This window comes from Muntiacus reevesi, chromosome 1 (genome assembly GCF_963930625.1).
Source record: "Muntiacus reevesi chromosome 1, mMunRee1.1, whole genome shotgun sequence".
NCBI lineage: Eukaryota > Metazoa > Chordata > Mammalia > Artiodactyla > Cervidae > Muntiacus > Muntiacus reevesi.
In genome coordinates this window covers 154,366,804-154,385,284 of record NC_089249.1, presented here as the reverse complement: position 1 = coordinate 154,385,284, position 18,481 = coordinate 154,366,804, and the positions used below count along the sequence as shown (strand labels likewise).

At 34.9% G+C, this 18,481-nt stretch overlaps 1 protein-coding gene across 1 annotated transcript in view; it reads right to left on the bottom strand.

The window, feature by feature from the left end:
• FAF1 (Fas associated factor 1) overlaps positions 1 to 18,481 on the bottom strand; it is a 481,413-nt gene that overhangs the window by 206,601 nt on the left and 256,331 nt on the right. The window contains exon 8 of the mRNA XM_065913426.1: positions 15,698 to 15,784. Coding sequence (XP_065769498.1) covers positions 15,698 to 15,784 — 87 coding nt within the window. The remainder of the gene's footprint in view (positions 1 to 15,697; positions 15,785 to 18,481) is intronic.

Genomic DNA, 18,481 nt, shown 5'->3' with positions numbered 1-18,481 from the left:
CAAAAGGGAGTGGGGCACAGAGCACAGGTAGAGGAATGGTCTTACTCAGCTTGGACTAGAAGCAAGATTTTCTTATCCCCAAGTCCAGCATTCTTTTTCTACACACAGTTATCTGATTAGAAGTGTGGGCTGGGGCTAGAGGCAATAGTCTAATGTTCAGTGTAAAGGAGTTTCCAAGTTTTAATCCTATTTCTGTGACCTTGGACAAATTTTTAAATAACTAGCCACAGTATCTTCCACGTTTAAAACGAGGATAAATTTAATAACATTTCTGGAGTCTGATGATGCATACTATGGTTACACTGCATTGTAAATTATGGAAAGATCCAGTTTCCATTTCACATTTCATAAAAGTGGAATTACGGCCACAATGAATGTGGTGAGTTCATCCTTGAGTTGTTCCACAGTGAACATTACAGCATGGTGAAGAACAAGGATGATGGATAGGTTTTCACAGATATCCTGTCACTGATCTTCCTCTGCTATTACAAGAGGCATAGAGTAAGGCCATGAACTCTGTTGTACCTGAGTTCAAATACCATTGCTACTGATTATAAGGTCATAGGAATATGCCTCAGATTGTTCATGTGTAAAATGAACAAATAATAACCTTTACTTAAAAAAAAAGAAAACAACCTTTACTTCATGGGGTTGTTAGGCAGATTGAGTCATATTATTAACTGTATATTGCTAAGGCAATATATATACTTTGTATATAGTAAGTATTTTTAAGTACTCTTTCATGTTATTCACAGAGACATAGGTCTGAGATGAGCCTCAGGCAATGGAACAAATCTTATGGGGCTAAGATAGAGAAAGGAAAATATCTAAAAGTTCCTAATAGGTAAAACTGAAGAACTATGCTAGGGAAGGAAAAATAAGTAACTGGGGTTTAAGGTCCACAAGGAAATCCCTATGGTACAGTGCAAAGAGGGAGCCTTTAGAGTAAAACTTGGGACAGTATTCCCTTCCCACCACTTCTCTGTGCGTTGCTGGACACGTTACTAAGACACTCTAAGCTTGAGCTCCTTCATGTGCAAATGTGGGATAATAACATCTACCTTTTAGAACTGATTAATACAAAGACTAGAGATAAAACATATAAAGGTCCAGGAAAGTGCATAGACGAAAGCAGGATAAATAGATAACTATTTCTGTTATTATTAACAACAAAATACTTATAGAAATAAGGAGAAATGGTTAAATTTCATCTAGACTTTTTATTTTACTTCCTAGAGTCAAGTCACAAAAGTATGTAATACTGCGTGTTAAAATAACAAAACTGCAATTTTTGGAAGTTATTTTAGTGCACTATAAAATTTGTGATGTCATACTGCAATGCCTACTTTTCACTGAATTATTTTTGACTTTACAGTTACCTGAAAACAGATAAACATCAAAGACAGAAACTATGATGAAATTTTTGAGATTCTGAATTCAGGGGATAGGGTGTTCTGTTAGTAAGAAGAACCAATCTCCTTAATATAATAACCACTTTTTAACACGCAGTCAGTATACTTTTTGAGAGCCAACATGCCCTTTTCCTCTATTCTGTAGGTTTCATTACTTTGATTTGTTTGTTTGCTTGTTTTGTGTTTTTTTAAAGCAACAATTATAAGCTGATATTTATCAATTCTAAAACACTGTGGGAATGATATGGTCTTAAAGACCATTTCAGTGGATGACTAAGTTTTGAGAGAGACTCTTAAGTGGATAACCACAGCACCAAAAAGCACATGACATAATAATACAACTCTTAAAAATTTCTCTTCTCTTTTCCTCTTAACATAGCAAAACAGATAACTGAAGATCAAGTTAAACCAAAAGAAGGAATGCAATGAACATCACAGGGTAACACAGTGTTAATAAAAGTCTACTAAATATCATTTGAAAATGTCATATTTATTTGTCACTAGTCTGAAGGTTACCCTTTTTTGTCTGAATGACAAATATTTGAATTTTACGAGTGAGTTTATATCTGCTCAAAATGAGCCTAAAAGGTCAGAAAGTAACACAAAGTAGAACACCAGCTTTTCAACTGTACAACTAATCTAAGAATTAGATTTTTTAGGCAAAATTCTCTCCTGAGCCCTCATTCATGTGCTGTCTATTTGCCTGTTCATCTAGCATGGTTCACCAGCAATTCTGAAACTGAGGAACACATCTATTCTTTTTCATGTCTTCGTATTCTCAAGTTAATTTCTCTATTTGGCTGGTTCTACTTGCTCCCTATTTAACCGCAAATTACATTTCAATTTTAGGAGTAGACATTTAAGTGTTTCATACCTCCTTTCAGATTTGCATAGTTTAATTTAGGTTAGTGTTCCTCTTCTTTTTGGTGCTGTTTATTGGCCTCTTTTAAATAATATCAACCATACAGTCTAGGTGTCAACGTATCCTTTACTTACCCAGTGTTACTAGAGTTCTCTTTCTTGCAGAATAACAAATATTAACTCTCCTAGCTTTAAGAGTCTGGGAGGATGGGGGATGGCTTCTTAAGACCTCTATGTTGTTCCAGGTTAGATTCCATTTTCTCCAGTTATTTCTTGAAATGTACCCTCCCTTCAACCCACCATGTTTCATCATCATAGAGTTTTCTTCTGTATAAGCTTCTGAATAGCTTATACCATTATTATTTATAAATAATTTATAAATTATTTATAAAACATTCATTTTTAATTATTACACTGAGAATGCTGAAAAGAAAGTATAATTATAACCCTAAGAATGTGTCCTAAAAAACCTATCTGCCTCTAAACGACAAAATGTGAAAGCAATGGTTTCAAATGGGAAAATGATATATAGAAATGAAAGACAACTTTTTAAACTTTGAGATGTAACAGCTTCGAGATGTAGCATGGTTCATCAAGTAATTTAAGTCAGATGCATTTACTTAGCAAGTGCCTAGCTTCATCATCCCTAATAGCTGAAAATGTCCAAATTAATTTGTTACATATGGCTGTGAAACATGAATTAGCACTTTAAAGTTTTATTTGTAGTATCAGTCCTGTATTTTCTAACCTGTTATAATTAATTCACTCCCCTTGCACTTTGAAATCTCCACAATAATAAGAACTCTATCAGGCTGGTGTTGGTATGAAGTGGCACAGCAAACTGAAATCCCACCGGGAGCAGTCCACAGACTTCTCTTCTAAGCAGCAAAAAGCTGTTATCATTTTCTGAATTACAGGAACTATAAAAGGACACTCTACTCAAGCTGCCGCTGAATGTCACCTGAAAAGCAATCACAAAAGGGCTCTGTCTTGGCTTATCTCTGAGCTCTGTCACTACGGCAACCAGCAGGGAATAAGTATCTGTGGGTCTATGAATTTCAGAATCCCATAAAAGCCAGGGCTAAAAAGGCATGTGCAGCCTCTCAGAGATTGACTGCATTAATACATTAGCAAATACTGTGAAACACTGGATAAATGTCAGCAATTATGGAAAAAGCGTCTAATAACGATATTCGTTGCCTGTCAAACCCCCGTGAGGTTTGATATGTAACTGCCACTCAAAGCTGTCTGTAATTTTATCTCTTTTATACATCTGAATCCACAGCATTCAAATTTGTACTTTGAAAGTAATAAACTGTAAAGCAGTTCATTCCGTGTTGATCACAACTGTCAACAAACATACAATAAAAGAACAAAAAGACTTTCTTTGGTTGTGGGAACAATCAGTACCAGCAATCTCTTGTGGCTGTTTATCAAAAACACCCTTATATATTCTACATGTAGAATATCAAACAAAGTCATGATGTGGGGGCAGCAATTGATTTGACTATTGATCAAGGCACCTCGAGCTCAAATGGCTACTTTAACATGCATAAATTTTCATTTTAAGCCTTCTCTTCGGGTTACAAAATTTGTAAGAATTTAGCCAATTAGACACAGTTGCAAACATCCTTTTAATTGCACATCAAAAAATGCCATGGAATCTGTGTTAGCCAAAACAGGCTGTAATGCTCTCTTTACGATCTTTCTCAAACAGAGAATTATGGACAATTGATTACATCTAAACCCAAGGATCTAAAGTCCAACTTAACAAGCTGGGAATACCGCCCTTCATATTTGTATTTCCATTGCTCAAGGAAAAGACTTATTAAGAAATCTTATCACATATGTTACAGCTGTTCAAATGTAACAGACAGCATGTTAACTTCAAAACATAAATGCCAGAGATTAAGTACTGCACATATGTATTATAAACAACCTTCCATTTCTCAGTAATAGAATAGGGCCAAGTACAAGAGTTCCAACAACTTCTTTCTCAGTTAACAGAGGAAAGAGCTTGCTTTCTTGAAAAAGAACAGGGGTGTCTCCGAAGAAAGTAATGATATATACTGGAGAATTAAACTAGCAGTTATTTATTGCAATTTAGCGCCAATCACTTGACTTTTCATCGTTAAGTTTAACATAAACACAAGAAACCTTTACTGAATGCTTATTTTGTGCCAGGGGCTTTGCCAGGCACTTGAGACACAAAAATGAGTAAGACATGCTTTCTAAGAGGTTGCTATTAAGAAAATATGGTTTGAAGAAACTGAAGAAAATTTCTACAGATAGTAACATATTCCACTGTATACTATTTCTATCAAAAATTATTTGTAATCTACTACTTGGCTCAAATGAGATCACGCATATGAAATATGCCTTGTAAACTAAAATCATTACATAAATGTCTGTTAATATACTCACCGACCACTATATTAAATAACTATGAGTACCAAACTATGAGTAGAATCCTGTTGTTCATTCTCTGCCACATTAATGATATGGCTACTATTCAAGAAGACACAAGCATATAATCCAAAGTGAAAATTTTAAGTTCACATATCTTCAAAGACTCCTAGTGTCAACAAAGGAAAATAAAGGCAAAGTTTGTTTCTCTGTTATTGTCTTTTATGAATAACTTTAAAACTTCAAACCAGCATGAATACAATTCTGGGGAAAAATTAGACTGAATATTTCAAAATTGGAACTATTTTGAGCAACATGGAACATACAAGGACTAGCATGATACAAGAGAAAGAACATTGGCATCAGAGAACAGGCAGATTGCGAGTTGAATACTGGTTCTGCATTTCACCTTCTCATGTACCAGTTACAGTTTCAGATCAACATGTTCATCATAATCATTAGTTAAAATTAATTGAGATCTAGTTACTTATAATAAAATGCACCTATTATAAATGTACAGTTCAAGAGTTTTGGCACTTCTGACTACCACCACTACAACCAAAATTTCAAAAAGCGCTATCACTCCCCTAAATTGGCTTGTGTTATTATTTATTTGTAAGACATTTTTATGTAACAGGATAGAGGACCTTTGCCAAATATGTTTTCAGATATTTTCTCCTTACTCTTGAAAAGCAGAGATATTACTTTGTCAATAAAGGCCTGTCCAGTCAAAGCTATGGTTTTTCCAGTGGTCATGTATGGATGTGAGAGTTGGACTACAAAGAAAGCTGAGCACAGAAGAATTGATGCTTTTGAACTGTGGTGTTGGAGAAGACTCTTGAGATTCCCCTGGACTGCAAGAAGATCCAACCAGTCCATCCTAAATGAGATCAGTCCTGGGTGTTCATTGGAAGGACTGATGTTGAAGCTGAAATTCCAATACTTTGGCCACCTGATGTGAAGAGCTGACTCATTTGAGAAGACCCTGATGCTGGGAAAGACTGAGGGCAGGAGAAGAAGGGGACGACAGAGGATGAGATGGCTGTATGGCATCACTGACTCAGTGGACATGGGTTTGGGCGGACTCCGGGAGTTGGTGATGGACAGGGAGGCCTGGCGTGCTGCGGTTCATGCGGTTGCAAAGAGTCGGACACGACTGAGTGACTGAACTGAACTGAATAAATCAGGGAGAAAGTAAGGGAATTCCTGAAAAACATCTACTTCTGTTTCTCTCTCTATGCTAAATTCTTTGACTGTGTGGATCACAACAGTTCTTAAAGAGATGGGAGTACCAGATCACCTTACCTGTCTCCTCAGATATGCAGATGATACTAACCTAACCTAAATGCAGAAAGCAGAGTCTCTTGATGAGGGTGGAAGAGGAGAGTGAAAAAGCTGGCCTGAAGCTCAACATTAAAAAAAAAGAAAAGCTAAGATCATGGCACCAAGTCCTATTGCTTCATGGTGAATAGAAGAGGAGAAAGCGGAAGCAGTGACAGATTTTATTTTCTTGGTTTCCAAAATCACTGTGAACAGTGACTGACTACAGATATTAAATGAAAGACACTTCTTGGAAAGAAAGCCATGACAAACCTAGACAGCGTATAAAAAGCAGAGACATTACTTTTCCGACAAAGGTCCAAATAGTCAAAGCTATGGTTTTTCCAGGAGACAAACATGGATGTGTGAGATGAATCATTAAGGAAGGCTGAGTGCTGAAGAATTGATGCTTTTGAATTGTGGTGCTGGAGAAGTCTCTTGAGGGTCCCTTGGACAACAACGAGGTCAAACCAGTCAATCCTACAGGAAATCAACCCTGAATAATCATTGGAAAAACTGATGCTGAAGTTGAAGTTCCACTACTTGGGCCACCCTATGCAAAGAGCAAATTCATTAGAAAAGACCCTGATGCTGGGAAGATTGAAGGCAAAAAGAGAAGCAGGTAGCAGAGGGTGAGATGGTTAGATAGCATCATCGACTCAATGACATGAATTTGAGCAAACTCCAGGAGAAAGTGGAGTACAGAGAAACCTGGTGTGATAGAATCCATGAGGTCTCAGAGTCAGACATGACTTAGTGACTGAACAACAGCAGCAATCTGATATTAAGTTCATTGGTGAAATTATCATTTCAGGTATTATTTCTCTATCCTTTATATATTCTATTCTTTCATCATTAAATTCATGTTTTCCTTTAAATCCTTGAGTCTATTCACAATATTTACAATAGCTAAAGTCCCTATCTGTCAATTTCATTATATAACTTCTATGTCTGTTTTTTTTTAACTGATTTCTCTCCTGGTTAAGGATTAGATTTTCCTGCTTGTTTGTATATACAGTAACTTTTAACTGGATGCTGGACTCTGTTCTTAGAAGCATTTACCTATTAATCCTTTTAGTCCTTTTGGAAACTGTTTCTAAGCTTGTGGAAGGGAAGTCCTAGAGTAACCTTCACTCTAAGCCTTGTTTATACACTGCACCAAGGTGTGATTCTCCTATGAGTATCTCCTATGGTGCTCCATGTATTCACTGAGGTGTCTCTACTATGGCTGGTGGGAACTCAAACTATTCCCAGCATTGTGTGGGCTCTGAGTACTGTTTGCCTTACAGATCCCAGTTAATTGTTCTTTTTCCAGGCAGTAGTTCTTTCCCCAGTCTCCTGGAATTTCACTCTATGCATGGCATGCATGGATTGGTATTCAGCTAAAAATCAGGAGAACCATACAGATTTCTGGAGTAGTTTCTCTGCTGGTAGTCTATCTTGCAAAGTCTAGCTGCCTTGACCTCCCTAAACTCTATTTCAGTCTCTTCAATTGCAATATAATCACCAGATTCTGTTTTAGCTTTCTCTCCCTGTTATGGGGTCTAGGAACTGCTTCCCAGCAAGGCTCATTTGCTTGCTTCTTCAGAGTCCAGAACTACCTGTTGTCTAACATCTGAGAACAGCTGTTTCACACATTATATCCAGTCTTCTAGTTGTTCACAGAAAGAAGACAATTCCCACAGCAGTTACCTCTTCATGGGCAGAGCAGTACTGTACACGTTTGAGATTTTAATACAATGAAGTCAACATTCACAACATCAGATCTTCGTGTTTGTAAATTTCCTGTTGAGGGCTGTCTCACTTTCCTGTGTTCTCCCTCATATTTACCAAGTCAATACGTCCCATGAGTGCTTCACCCACCCTCCTGAACTTCTCACTCTCACTCTTCAGGGTCTATTTTACAACTTTCTATTCCTTTTAAACTTAAACTTTCTTCTACTGCTTTTAAACCTGTTCTTTCTGTCTGTTTAGTCTTTGCCTGTGTTATTTGTAAAAGACTCTGTATGTTGACAAGGGCAGTGAACCTTCTGAAGCTACTGAGTCTCACCACTGTTAGAAGCAACATTATCTATGACCTTGTCAAATAAAGAAAAAGCCAGTGAAAATGTCCAAAGATTGCCTGAATCTGTCTGACCTAGGACAGGCTAACAAAGTAATCTAAATAGCATAAGATGACCCTGAAGCTACTCAAAGAATACTTCTGATTCTGCATGCGCATATGGGATATAAAGAAGATGCTTATTCAAGGGAAAAGGAGCTAACGTTTGTTGAATGGCTACTCAATGCCAAACATTACACCACAGATTAGCAAACTTTTTCTGTTAAAGGGTCAAACAGTAGATATTTTAGGCTTTGTGAGCCATGTAACTTTGTTGCAATTAAACATCCCTGCCACTAGTTACACTGTAAAACCAGCTGTATACAATACAGAAGCAAATAGTGTGACTGTGCTCCAAGAAAACACTGTTTACATTCATCTTAGTGTTGAATTTTTTGATCTGACTCTAAATGCAAAAATAAAAAGTGGGACTACATCAAACTAAAAAGTTTCTCCATAACAAAGGAAACCATCAACAAAATGAAAAGGGAATCTACTGAATGGAAGAAAATATGTGCAAATCACATATCCAAAAAGGAGTCAACATCAAAGATATAGTAAGAACTCAAACAACTCAACAGCAAAAAAACAAACAAAAAAACATTTGACAAAAAAAAAATGGGCAGAGGATTCAAACAGACATTTTTCTAAAGAAGATCTACAGATAGCCAACAGGCAAATACAAAGCTGTTCAACAACATTAATCCTCAGGGAAATGCAATTCAAAACCACAAGGATATATCACTTTACATCTGTTACAATGGCGATTATCAAAAAGGCAAAAAATAACAAGTTTTGGTAAGGATATGGAGAAAAGGAACCCTTGTGCACTATTGGTGGAATGTAAATTGGTACAGCCACTACAGAATGAAGGTTTTGCAAAAAATTAAAAACAGAACTACCATATGGTCCAGCTCTTCCACTTCTGGGTATTTACCCAATGAAAACAAAAACACTATTCAAAAAAGACATATGCAACCCTACATTCAATGTGGCATTATTTACAATAGCCAAAATATGGAAGTAACATAACTGTCCATCAGTTGGTGACTAGATAAAGAAGATGTGATATGTGTGTGTGTATGTGTGTGTCTAATACTATTCAGCCATAAAAAAGAAGGAGATATGGCCATTTGTAACAAGATGAAATAGACCTTAAGGGTATTAGGCTAAGAGAAATAAATCAGATAGAGAAAGACAAGTAGCATTGCTTCACTTATATGCGAAATCTAAAAAAAAAAAAAAGAAAAAGAACAAACAAAACAAAATGCATAGATACAAAGAACAGTATTCTGGTTACCTGAGGGAAAGGAGTTTGGAGGGTGGAGGGGGAAATGGGTGAAGGGGGGCCAATTTTATGGTAATGGATGGTAACAAGACATTATGGTGATCACTTTGTAGTGTATACTAATATCAAATCGTTACGCTGTATATCCAAACTAATATAATGTTTTATACCAATTTTGGGGCTTCCCTGGTGTCTCAGATGGTAAAAGATCTGCTTATGATGCAGGAAAAACAGTAGAGTCGAATTTGGGCTGAACTGCTAAATTCTGCATTATATAATATAATAAGCTATACATATTAGGTAAAACCATATGGAATGGCTAATCTTGTCCTTTAAAAATGGCAATTTCATACAGTTCAAACTATTATGTTAATCCATTTAATCTTCACAATAGACTTTCAAGGGTGTTGACGTCATCTTCATTTTGCAGATGAGGAAAATGAAGGTCATACAATAAACAACTTATCCAAGTGATAGCAATGTAGGGATGTGATGAACTTGGACTGGTCTGCTTGTTTCTCTCACATGCACATGCATGCACACAATTAAACACATGCTAATATAAATTCTCTTAATATAGTGGCTCCTCACCTAAATTTGCTAGTCTACTTACCAAGAAATATTGAGTTTTGATCATTTTTATTAGAAAGAAGATAAACCTGATTCTCAGTTTATAAAGTCACTATATCATACCAATTCATCATTTAGTTGTTTATTGTCACAGATGTCAACCTCGAGGAGCTCTGAACAACTCAGATGAGTGAATGTATAAAACACTATATTAAAAAAAAAAACCACTACACTTTATCCTGCAGTGCATACAAAAATGAGGAAGACAGTTCTTACTCTCAATTTTTAGAATTTACATAAGCCAAGAACACAGGATACAAATTAAAATGTAGTTTAGACTTGTTTAATTTAACTTAAGGGGTATTTGGTTCCTTATTCTGGGGAGCCATTTTTTCATCACACCATCTGCTAGAGAAATTAGTTGTTTCCTCTTCTATGATTCTATGTTTTGCCTTTACATAAACTTCAATCATCACTGTTTATATATCTGTCTCACACTATACTTTGCAAACCCTGAGGAACAGGACTTCATCCTTGTAACTTTAAGGTCCAGTGTGTTTACTGGTGTAAAAGAGTTTTTTTCACAAATGTCAAACAAATGAATAGATATATGGATGAAAAAAATAGTAATAGCCAAAGGTTAACCATGTATTGGAGAAGGAAATGGCAACCCACTCCAGTACTCTTGCCTGGAGAATCCCATGGACGGAGGAGCCTGGTGGGCTACAGTCCACGGGGTCGCAGAGTCAGACACGACTAAGCAACTTAACTTTAACTAACTAACTAACCATGTATTAGACATTACCTAGTACAGACTACTTCAATCTTCAAAATAAATAAAGAAGTAACTATATTTGTAACTACTGGCTCTTAGTTTTTACAAAACTCTAGTAGGAGTATTATCTGTGTTTATGGTTACAGAGACTGAGACTCAAAGAGGTTAATCAAGTTATTTGCAATTACTCAGATAAGTAATGGGGCCAGGTGGAAGGGAATGAAAGATGAAAATAGCAAAAATAAGGAAAAACAGAAATAATTTAAATAGAGAAATAAATAGAAACTAATTTCTAAGATGGTTGGAGATGGTAGCATGGGATACAGGCAAAGTTTCTGAAGGAAAGGTCTTGAAGAAAAGAAATAATTGTTGCAGATATTGTGGGTAGAAGGAATAATATGATTAAATACAGGAGTAGAGAACCAAGTATATCAGAACAGCAAAATGAATATTTAGCTAAAGTGGAGATATATGTGGTATCATATTCAGTCACTTACTCAAGAAACATTTATTGAGCAATTTCTCTAGGCTTGTAAGGGAAAATAAACCCAGAAGGGAAGTTTCATACTAAAGAATGAAGGTTGTGAACAACAGCATAAAAATCTGTACATAAGTCAGCACATACTGGGTTGCCATCGAAGATAAGTAAGTAAGGCTGATAGTGTGGTAGGTATGTGGTCATAGGGAGAGCCTGTACTGGGACAGCAGCTGCTATACAGTGGAGGGTGGGGATCCGGTATAAGGGGAATGTTTATAATTTGACACCTGCCAAAAACAAATCATTAGGAAGAAGTTACAGGAGAAAATGGTCTCCATCAGAAGGATGAAAGTAGATGGCATTCCTTCATTCACAAATTCTTTTGAATAGTAATAAAAAAGGAATAAGTCATGTGTGTGACTTCTGTTTTATTGTTATTTCACAGAAAAGTCACTAGGTTTATTCTGTTTATAAATGATCTCACTTTCAATGTGAAAATATTTAATATTTAGTAAGTAGTTTTCTGACTCCTAACATATACTTAAAGACCTCTGGTCCTAGAATTCCTAATTTCTCAAAATCTGACTTAACACTGCTTAGCCAATGATGAAACTACAGATGATTACTATTAAAGAAAAAAGAGCAGGGGAGCACAACACAAAGTATTAAAAATGAAGAATTTTTCTTTCTTTGTATAAGTATTACTAAAACCTGGAGCTTTAAAAACTACATCTATTCAAATTGTCTGCATTATAATAAGGTGCCTTGACATAATTCATAGAGTTAAAATCATTTCTATTCTCTAGAAATCAAGAGTGTCCCTGTTAAAGTGTAAAATGAGATTTTGCCTACTTGCAACTCCTTGTTCTCACAGCTGAACTGTCACAGCATGAAAACATTCCCCTACTGGTGAAGCTTTAGATACCTATTTCCCTGGTGAAAGAGCACAAAAACGAACTAAAAGAATTATTGACAATTCATACAGTATCCCATGTCCCATTACAGTACAACTATAAGCAAAGAAAATATTTTAACTCTGAAGAGAGATGGGGCAACAATGCTTTAAATGACTGTTAAATTCACTGAGTAGTGTTGGAATTATCAAAAGACTGCAGTCTATCACGTTTGTAAGAGACTCAAGATTATACAAGAATCTAATTATAAGAAGTCTCTTTCTTTGTCCTGTTTGTTAAGTCAAAGGTTAATGAGAAGTACAATGAAGAAAACACCTTCTGCGTTACTGCAAAGTATTTCTCAGGGAACATACAAATGTAAACCAAGAAATATTTTAATATAGTTCTTCACTAGTATCCTTTAAAAAATAGCTTTACTGAGATATAATTTACATGCCATAAAATTTATTTTTTGAAATGTTTAATTCTATGATTTTTAGTAAATTTACACAGTTATACAGTCATCATCACAATCTAATTTTAGAACATTTCCATCATCCCAAACTACTAATTTCTTGATCTAAGATATTTCCATTAATTCACAGAAGCCAGTGGTATCTAAAACTATTATATATTCAAAGCAACAGAAATTTCTGCAACTGAGCAGGAAAAGTATAAACTAATCTCACCTTTAATGACCTTTATAACCAATCCTCTATTCTGGCATTGGGAAGAAAATGTTCAGGTGCTTTCTCTGAAAGTTAAACCATCCTAAATATTCAGTTATGGCACACTGTCTTGGAAAGAAATTAATTATATTTTTGTTGGTAACACATTTCAGGCTGTTTACACAGCTGACATTTCTCAGCTGCACCCAATTCATGCCCTAAGCTGTGAGGACGATCTTATTTTGTAGCAGATGCCTCCACTTGAGTGATTTAAATAAGTATAAAAACACCATCGCCTGCAACAATATAGATTACAGGCACCAGCTTTATGAGTTTTTTATAGTTCTAATGAAAGAAAGGCTGCATGACATTTCTTTGGCTAGGATCTCCTTAAATGACTACAATTATAAGCATTTTTTGTCAAGACTCAAGCACTGGAGCTAGTGGATCTGCTATCACACCGATTAAAAGCAGCCTGGCCTTAAACATCTTTGTTGTATCAAATCATGCAGATCAAGGCAACATCTTGCCAATATGGCAACATATGCTCTGGGGAGGTACAGGCAGGCATCACTGCACCGGTTCTGGGACAAGGTGCAAATATGAGAAATGAGGCAAAAAGAATCAGGCTTCTTAATGGAGATTCCCTCTTTACTGGGATTTCTAGTACCAGGTAGAAGCACAGACAGGAAAAGAATGGTCCAGTGGTAAAACGCGGTAAAAATCTGCCTACCAAAGCGGGGTATTCAGGGCAGGCAACTAAGCCCATGCTCCAGAACTACTGAGCCCACACACTTTAGAGGCCATGCTCTGCAACAAGAGAAGCCTCTACAGAGAGAAGCCGGAGCACCGCAACTAGAGTAGCCCCTGCTCATCACCAACTAGAGAAAGTCAGTGCATAGCAACGAAGACCCAGCATAGCCAAAAATAATATAAATAAATAAAATTAAATATATTAAGTACTATGTTACAGAGGAATATACTGTATTTCACTGATTTGCCTATCACTCTTGGAACGTGCTCTGATAAGCCCATTTCAGCTTGGTAGCCATAAAAATGGGGCACATGAGCAACTAACTTTTTCAACGCTATTAAGTCCCACATTTCTGGACTTCATTATCTTAAACTAGACAAGTATTTTTGTTTTAGACTTACAATTGTATAATTTTCAAATGTATACAAAACTTGAGAGTATAGTATAAAAAAATCAAATATACACATTAACTACTTTCACCAATGATCAGTTTGGATTTATGAATATCCCCACTCACTCTTCCAACACAAGAGGTTATTTTGAAGCAAATCTCAGGTACCATTTCATTTATGTAAACCAGTCAACACTTGCCCATGATCACGCTCCGAGTTATGTTAATATTAAGTTACAATACTGACTTTCATTTATTGTCTACTATGAACAGAGTATTTGTATTATTGCTAATACTCATTACAATGCTTTAAAAAAGTGAGGTATCTGAAACTCAGTGACATGCTCCATCTTAATCATTTTCTTCTATTAATGTTATAAATTGTAGCAGGAAAAATAAATAAATAAATTGTAGCAGGTTATTAGACAATGCTAAGAACATTTCTGGTTTCTTCATATCTTCTCAGGTAAACAAAAAGCTATCATTTATATACTTAGTTTCTTAATTTTATAAAAATAAATGTATCATATTTTCCATCAAATTTCTCAGTCTAACAGGAAAAAAACATACTAAAAACAACAACCACATTCTTACCACTTAGCCATGGACAACCATCAATAATTATAATGACATACTATAATGTCAATGTCAAAATTAACAGTTTATAAATAAGTGTAAGTCCCTATATGTAAATAATTTTTTTCTGAAGGGTTCACTTAAAAAACAAGTTTTGCTATTTTCTGGTTATTTTTGAAGTTTCATAATCCACAAAGCATTTTCCAAAGGCACAATGTTTAGACTGTGGAATAATTAGACTCAAGTGGCATCTACATAAACAAATTGTTTAAAAATGTTACTGTCTTCTGCAAAGAATTCCTTTAGACTAAAGTATATGATGGTGGTGCTAAGAGAGAAGTGGTAATTATTATTATGACAAAATGTAATATTATTCTGACAAATGTAATATTTAGAACATAAGAAAACATAATTAAACTCCTAGCCATAATCATTATTTGGATATTTATTATTGTAAGATGTTTACAAAATCTTAGCATCTTTTTAGCCCTATTTATTTTAAAAATAACTCACTTCAAAATTCTTGAAAATTCTAATTTTTTCCTTAAAAAAACTGATTAGAACAATCAAGATTGTGGATAAAAGTAGCCAAATGGCCTCCTCAATGATAAAATTTACTCTCTTAGAAAATAATCACTGGAAACAAGATAGAGATAGGAAAGGTTTCAAAATTTACAATAGGAAATCATTATGAGTAGATGTAATAGTAATTAAAAATTATAGACTAGGTCTTTTCTTTCAGTTTTTTATGGCAGTGAAAATTATGAGAGTGTTTAAGAATAGAGTGCTATTAATATTAACTATAAAAATTAACTTTTAAAAGTATAGGTCTAACTATGGGAAATGCAGTTATAAAATTAAATAAAATGATTAAATCGATTTTGAAGTATCTGTAATTTAGGAAAAAAATTTTTGTGTTTGGGACATTTCATTAGCAATATCTGAATATTTGTATTTTTTTTATCAAGGAAAAACTTAAGTCAAATCAAGCAGCATAAAGTTCCTGATACTGATATAACATTATCAAGAGAATGCTGCTATATTTGGCTTATGACATTAGTTCTGCAAGTGAATGCAAATGATTCACAAAAATTGCTTCCATGGATACAAAGCATTTGATTTCTGCTTAGTATCACTGCCAATTAGGCTGAAAGTGGCAAAAGAGAGAGGAGGATATAAAACTGACAATTCAACTGTCACTTACGGAGTCATCTGTGGCAGAAGTTGGCCAGCCCTCCCATAACTGATGGCGAACAGGGATACTCGTGAGGTCATACACATTTCTCTTTACCTATAAAAAGAAAGAAAACAATTAAAATAGGGCTTCCACATGACTTCTGATAGCTGCTAGTCAATTTATGGGATACACTTTGTTTCCTCTGTTCTATTTTAGATTTAAAACAAAAACTTGAAACTAGGAAAACACAAATCATAAAATATTTTATTAAAAAAAATTAAATCAAATTTAAAAACAGATTCTCCATGAAGGTTAAAAGAAATAACAGTTCAAGCCATATTCTCCTACCTCACCCTGCTGATTATTTTTATAATCCTGGATGGCTTCAAGTTTCTTCAGTCAAAAAAGGGTAGTAGTTTCTTACCCAACAGGGTGAAAGGAAAAACCTGGAGTTTCCTTCACTGTTTTATGTACATTTCAAGGATACAATAACTTAATAATAAAGCTGTACAGGGTATATTTTTTTGAAATCACCCCAAATTAGAAACTATTTTAAGAAAATATTTATTAACTGAGGGCTATCCATTAATATATTATTTAGGCCCTTCCCCCAAAGAAAATATAGTACTGATAGTTTTTATTTTAAATAAAAGTTGAAAAACTATTTCTTTCAACATTTAATATTATACTTTGAAACTACTTATTTATTTATAGCCATACCACACAACTTGTGGGATCTTCTCCACCAGGGATCAAACCTGCACCCACAGCAATGAAAGCATGGAGTCTTAACCACTAGACCACCAGGGAATTCCCAATACTTTTTAACTTCAAAGGAGAGGACACAAGTGATTATCAGAATGAAGTGTTGGAAGGTTAAACTCTTATTCAGTAATTATCATATCCTTTTTTAGCTTTTTTCTCTAAATAGGTTACAAAAATTCTCTTTCATTCCGTATTTCCAAATAAATGATCAAATCATAAGAATGAATAGATCATCCATCTTAGCTAACTCTTCATGTAAGTTCCGGGATTAACATATTGTAACAGTGAAACTAATTTTGAAATGTTGCACATAATACATTCTATAATATGATTCCCATGTGGAAAAGAAGCAGTGTTCATTCATGTTTTTAAAATGCAGAAGACTGAAGTATCACATGGTCCAATTGCAGCATTTCTGTATCACATTACTGTTTATTATACATAAGCATATCTAAGTTACACTTCCAGTGAAATGGAGAAATATATTCACTGGGGAAAGAAAGAAACAAAACAAAACCTGGAACTCAATCTATTTTTATCTCTAATGTACACCTGTGAAAAAAAGACTTAGTAAATGAGAACTGTGGAGCTTGGGGGCATGGCTTGATCTCCACTCAATTCAAACAAACAGCTTTATCCCCCAAGATTCTTAGCAATGGCCAGTCTACCATGCAGTATTTTGTTTATGGTCAGTCATATCAAGTTTGGAAATTTTTGTTAGTCATTATCAACCCAAGAGTTTAACCAAATGCAACTGGACTAACCTCTTACCACCTGCACTAGCTAAGACTATTCTGTCATGCTTAAATATTAGTACTCTTAAGAGGAAAGGTGTTCCATAAAGCCAAAGTATTATTATTATTGTTTATTAATAAAAGAAAGGGAGAGGACAGAGGATGGGAGTATGAGGAAACTTTAAGCCACAAGGCAAAAAATTCCTTTCTTAAAGTTAGTTTTAATTATGTTGTCTAGCGACACCAAGGGTCAGCAATTATTCTTGAAGGTAAAAGGGAAGGCAGGGCAAATATTTACATCTGTTGGGAAGGTGGCAAGGCTACCTCTGCACTGGAGAATATACACAAATACTATGAGTGAATATATAAACGGATAACTCTGGAGTGGCATTCTTTAAATTCCATCTTAATTCCAAAACATAACAATACGGTATTATGAAATAAACAGTATTTTTCTTCTTTCATTAACTCATCTGTAACTGCACTGAATGAATAACATTCCTTTGCTATTCTAAGCCTGAAAAGCATGTTCTGGCTATAGTGTTATGTTGGTATAAAGCACAACGCCAGACTGATGTGCTGAACAAAAGTGATCAAAGTTAGAGTAATGTTAGCCATTGCACAAGTATTTGGCTTCATTGTTCTCCCCAGAATGACATCTGTTAAGCAACTTGTCATAGAATAAACTGGTTAATGCAGAAAGAACTTGGCTGAGAGGGTACAACATAAAGCATATTAGGCTAATGTTTGATTGTTTCAATGGAAAAGCTAAGTTCACAGTGTTTCTGAAATTAAGCCAAAAGAATCTTGTGTTAAACCATAATCACTAAACAATATACCTGAAAACAAATTAGTTTTTCAAAAATAATTTCATGTTCATCAGTGCTAAAACCATAGGCAGATTTTACTAGTATATGGAAGAAAGACAAGTGATAAGACAGCAAAGGTACAAAATGAGTAATCATTTTATTAATAGAGATGAAAAAATTCTATTCTTTATTGATGACTTTAAATTTTCAGTGACAATCCTGCAGAAAAGAAAAAATCAGAAATATATACAAAGTAAAATTATTCTTTTAAAAATTCAGTATTCTAGGAAAGCTGAAGGGAAAATATACCAAATTATAAAATGATGCAGATGGATTTAACGTCATCATGAATCAAATGCAGGACAGTTTTCTCAGAGAGAGAAGGATGAAGGAAAGGAGGAAGCAGAGAGGAAAGACTAAAAGCAAGGGGAGAAGTGAGGGGCGAGAGTGGGGGAAGGTTGAGAGATTGATTGATTTGAGAGATTTAAGAGCTCTTCAGAGAG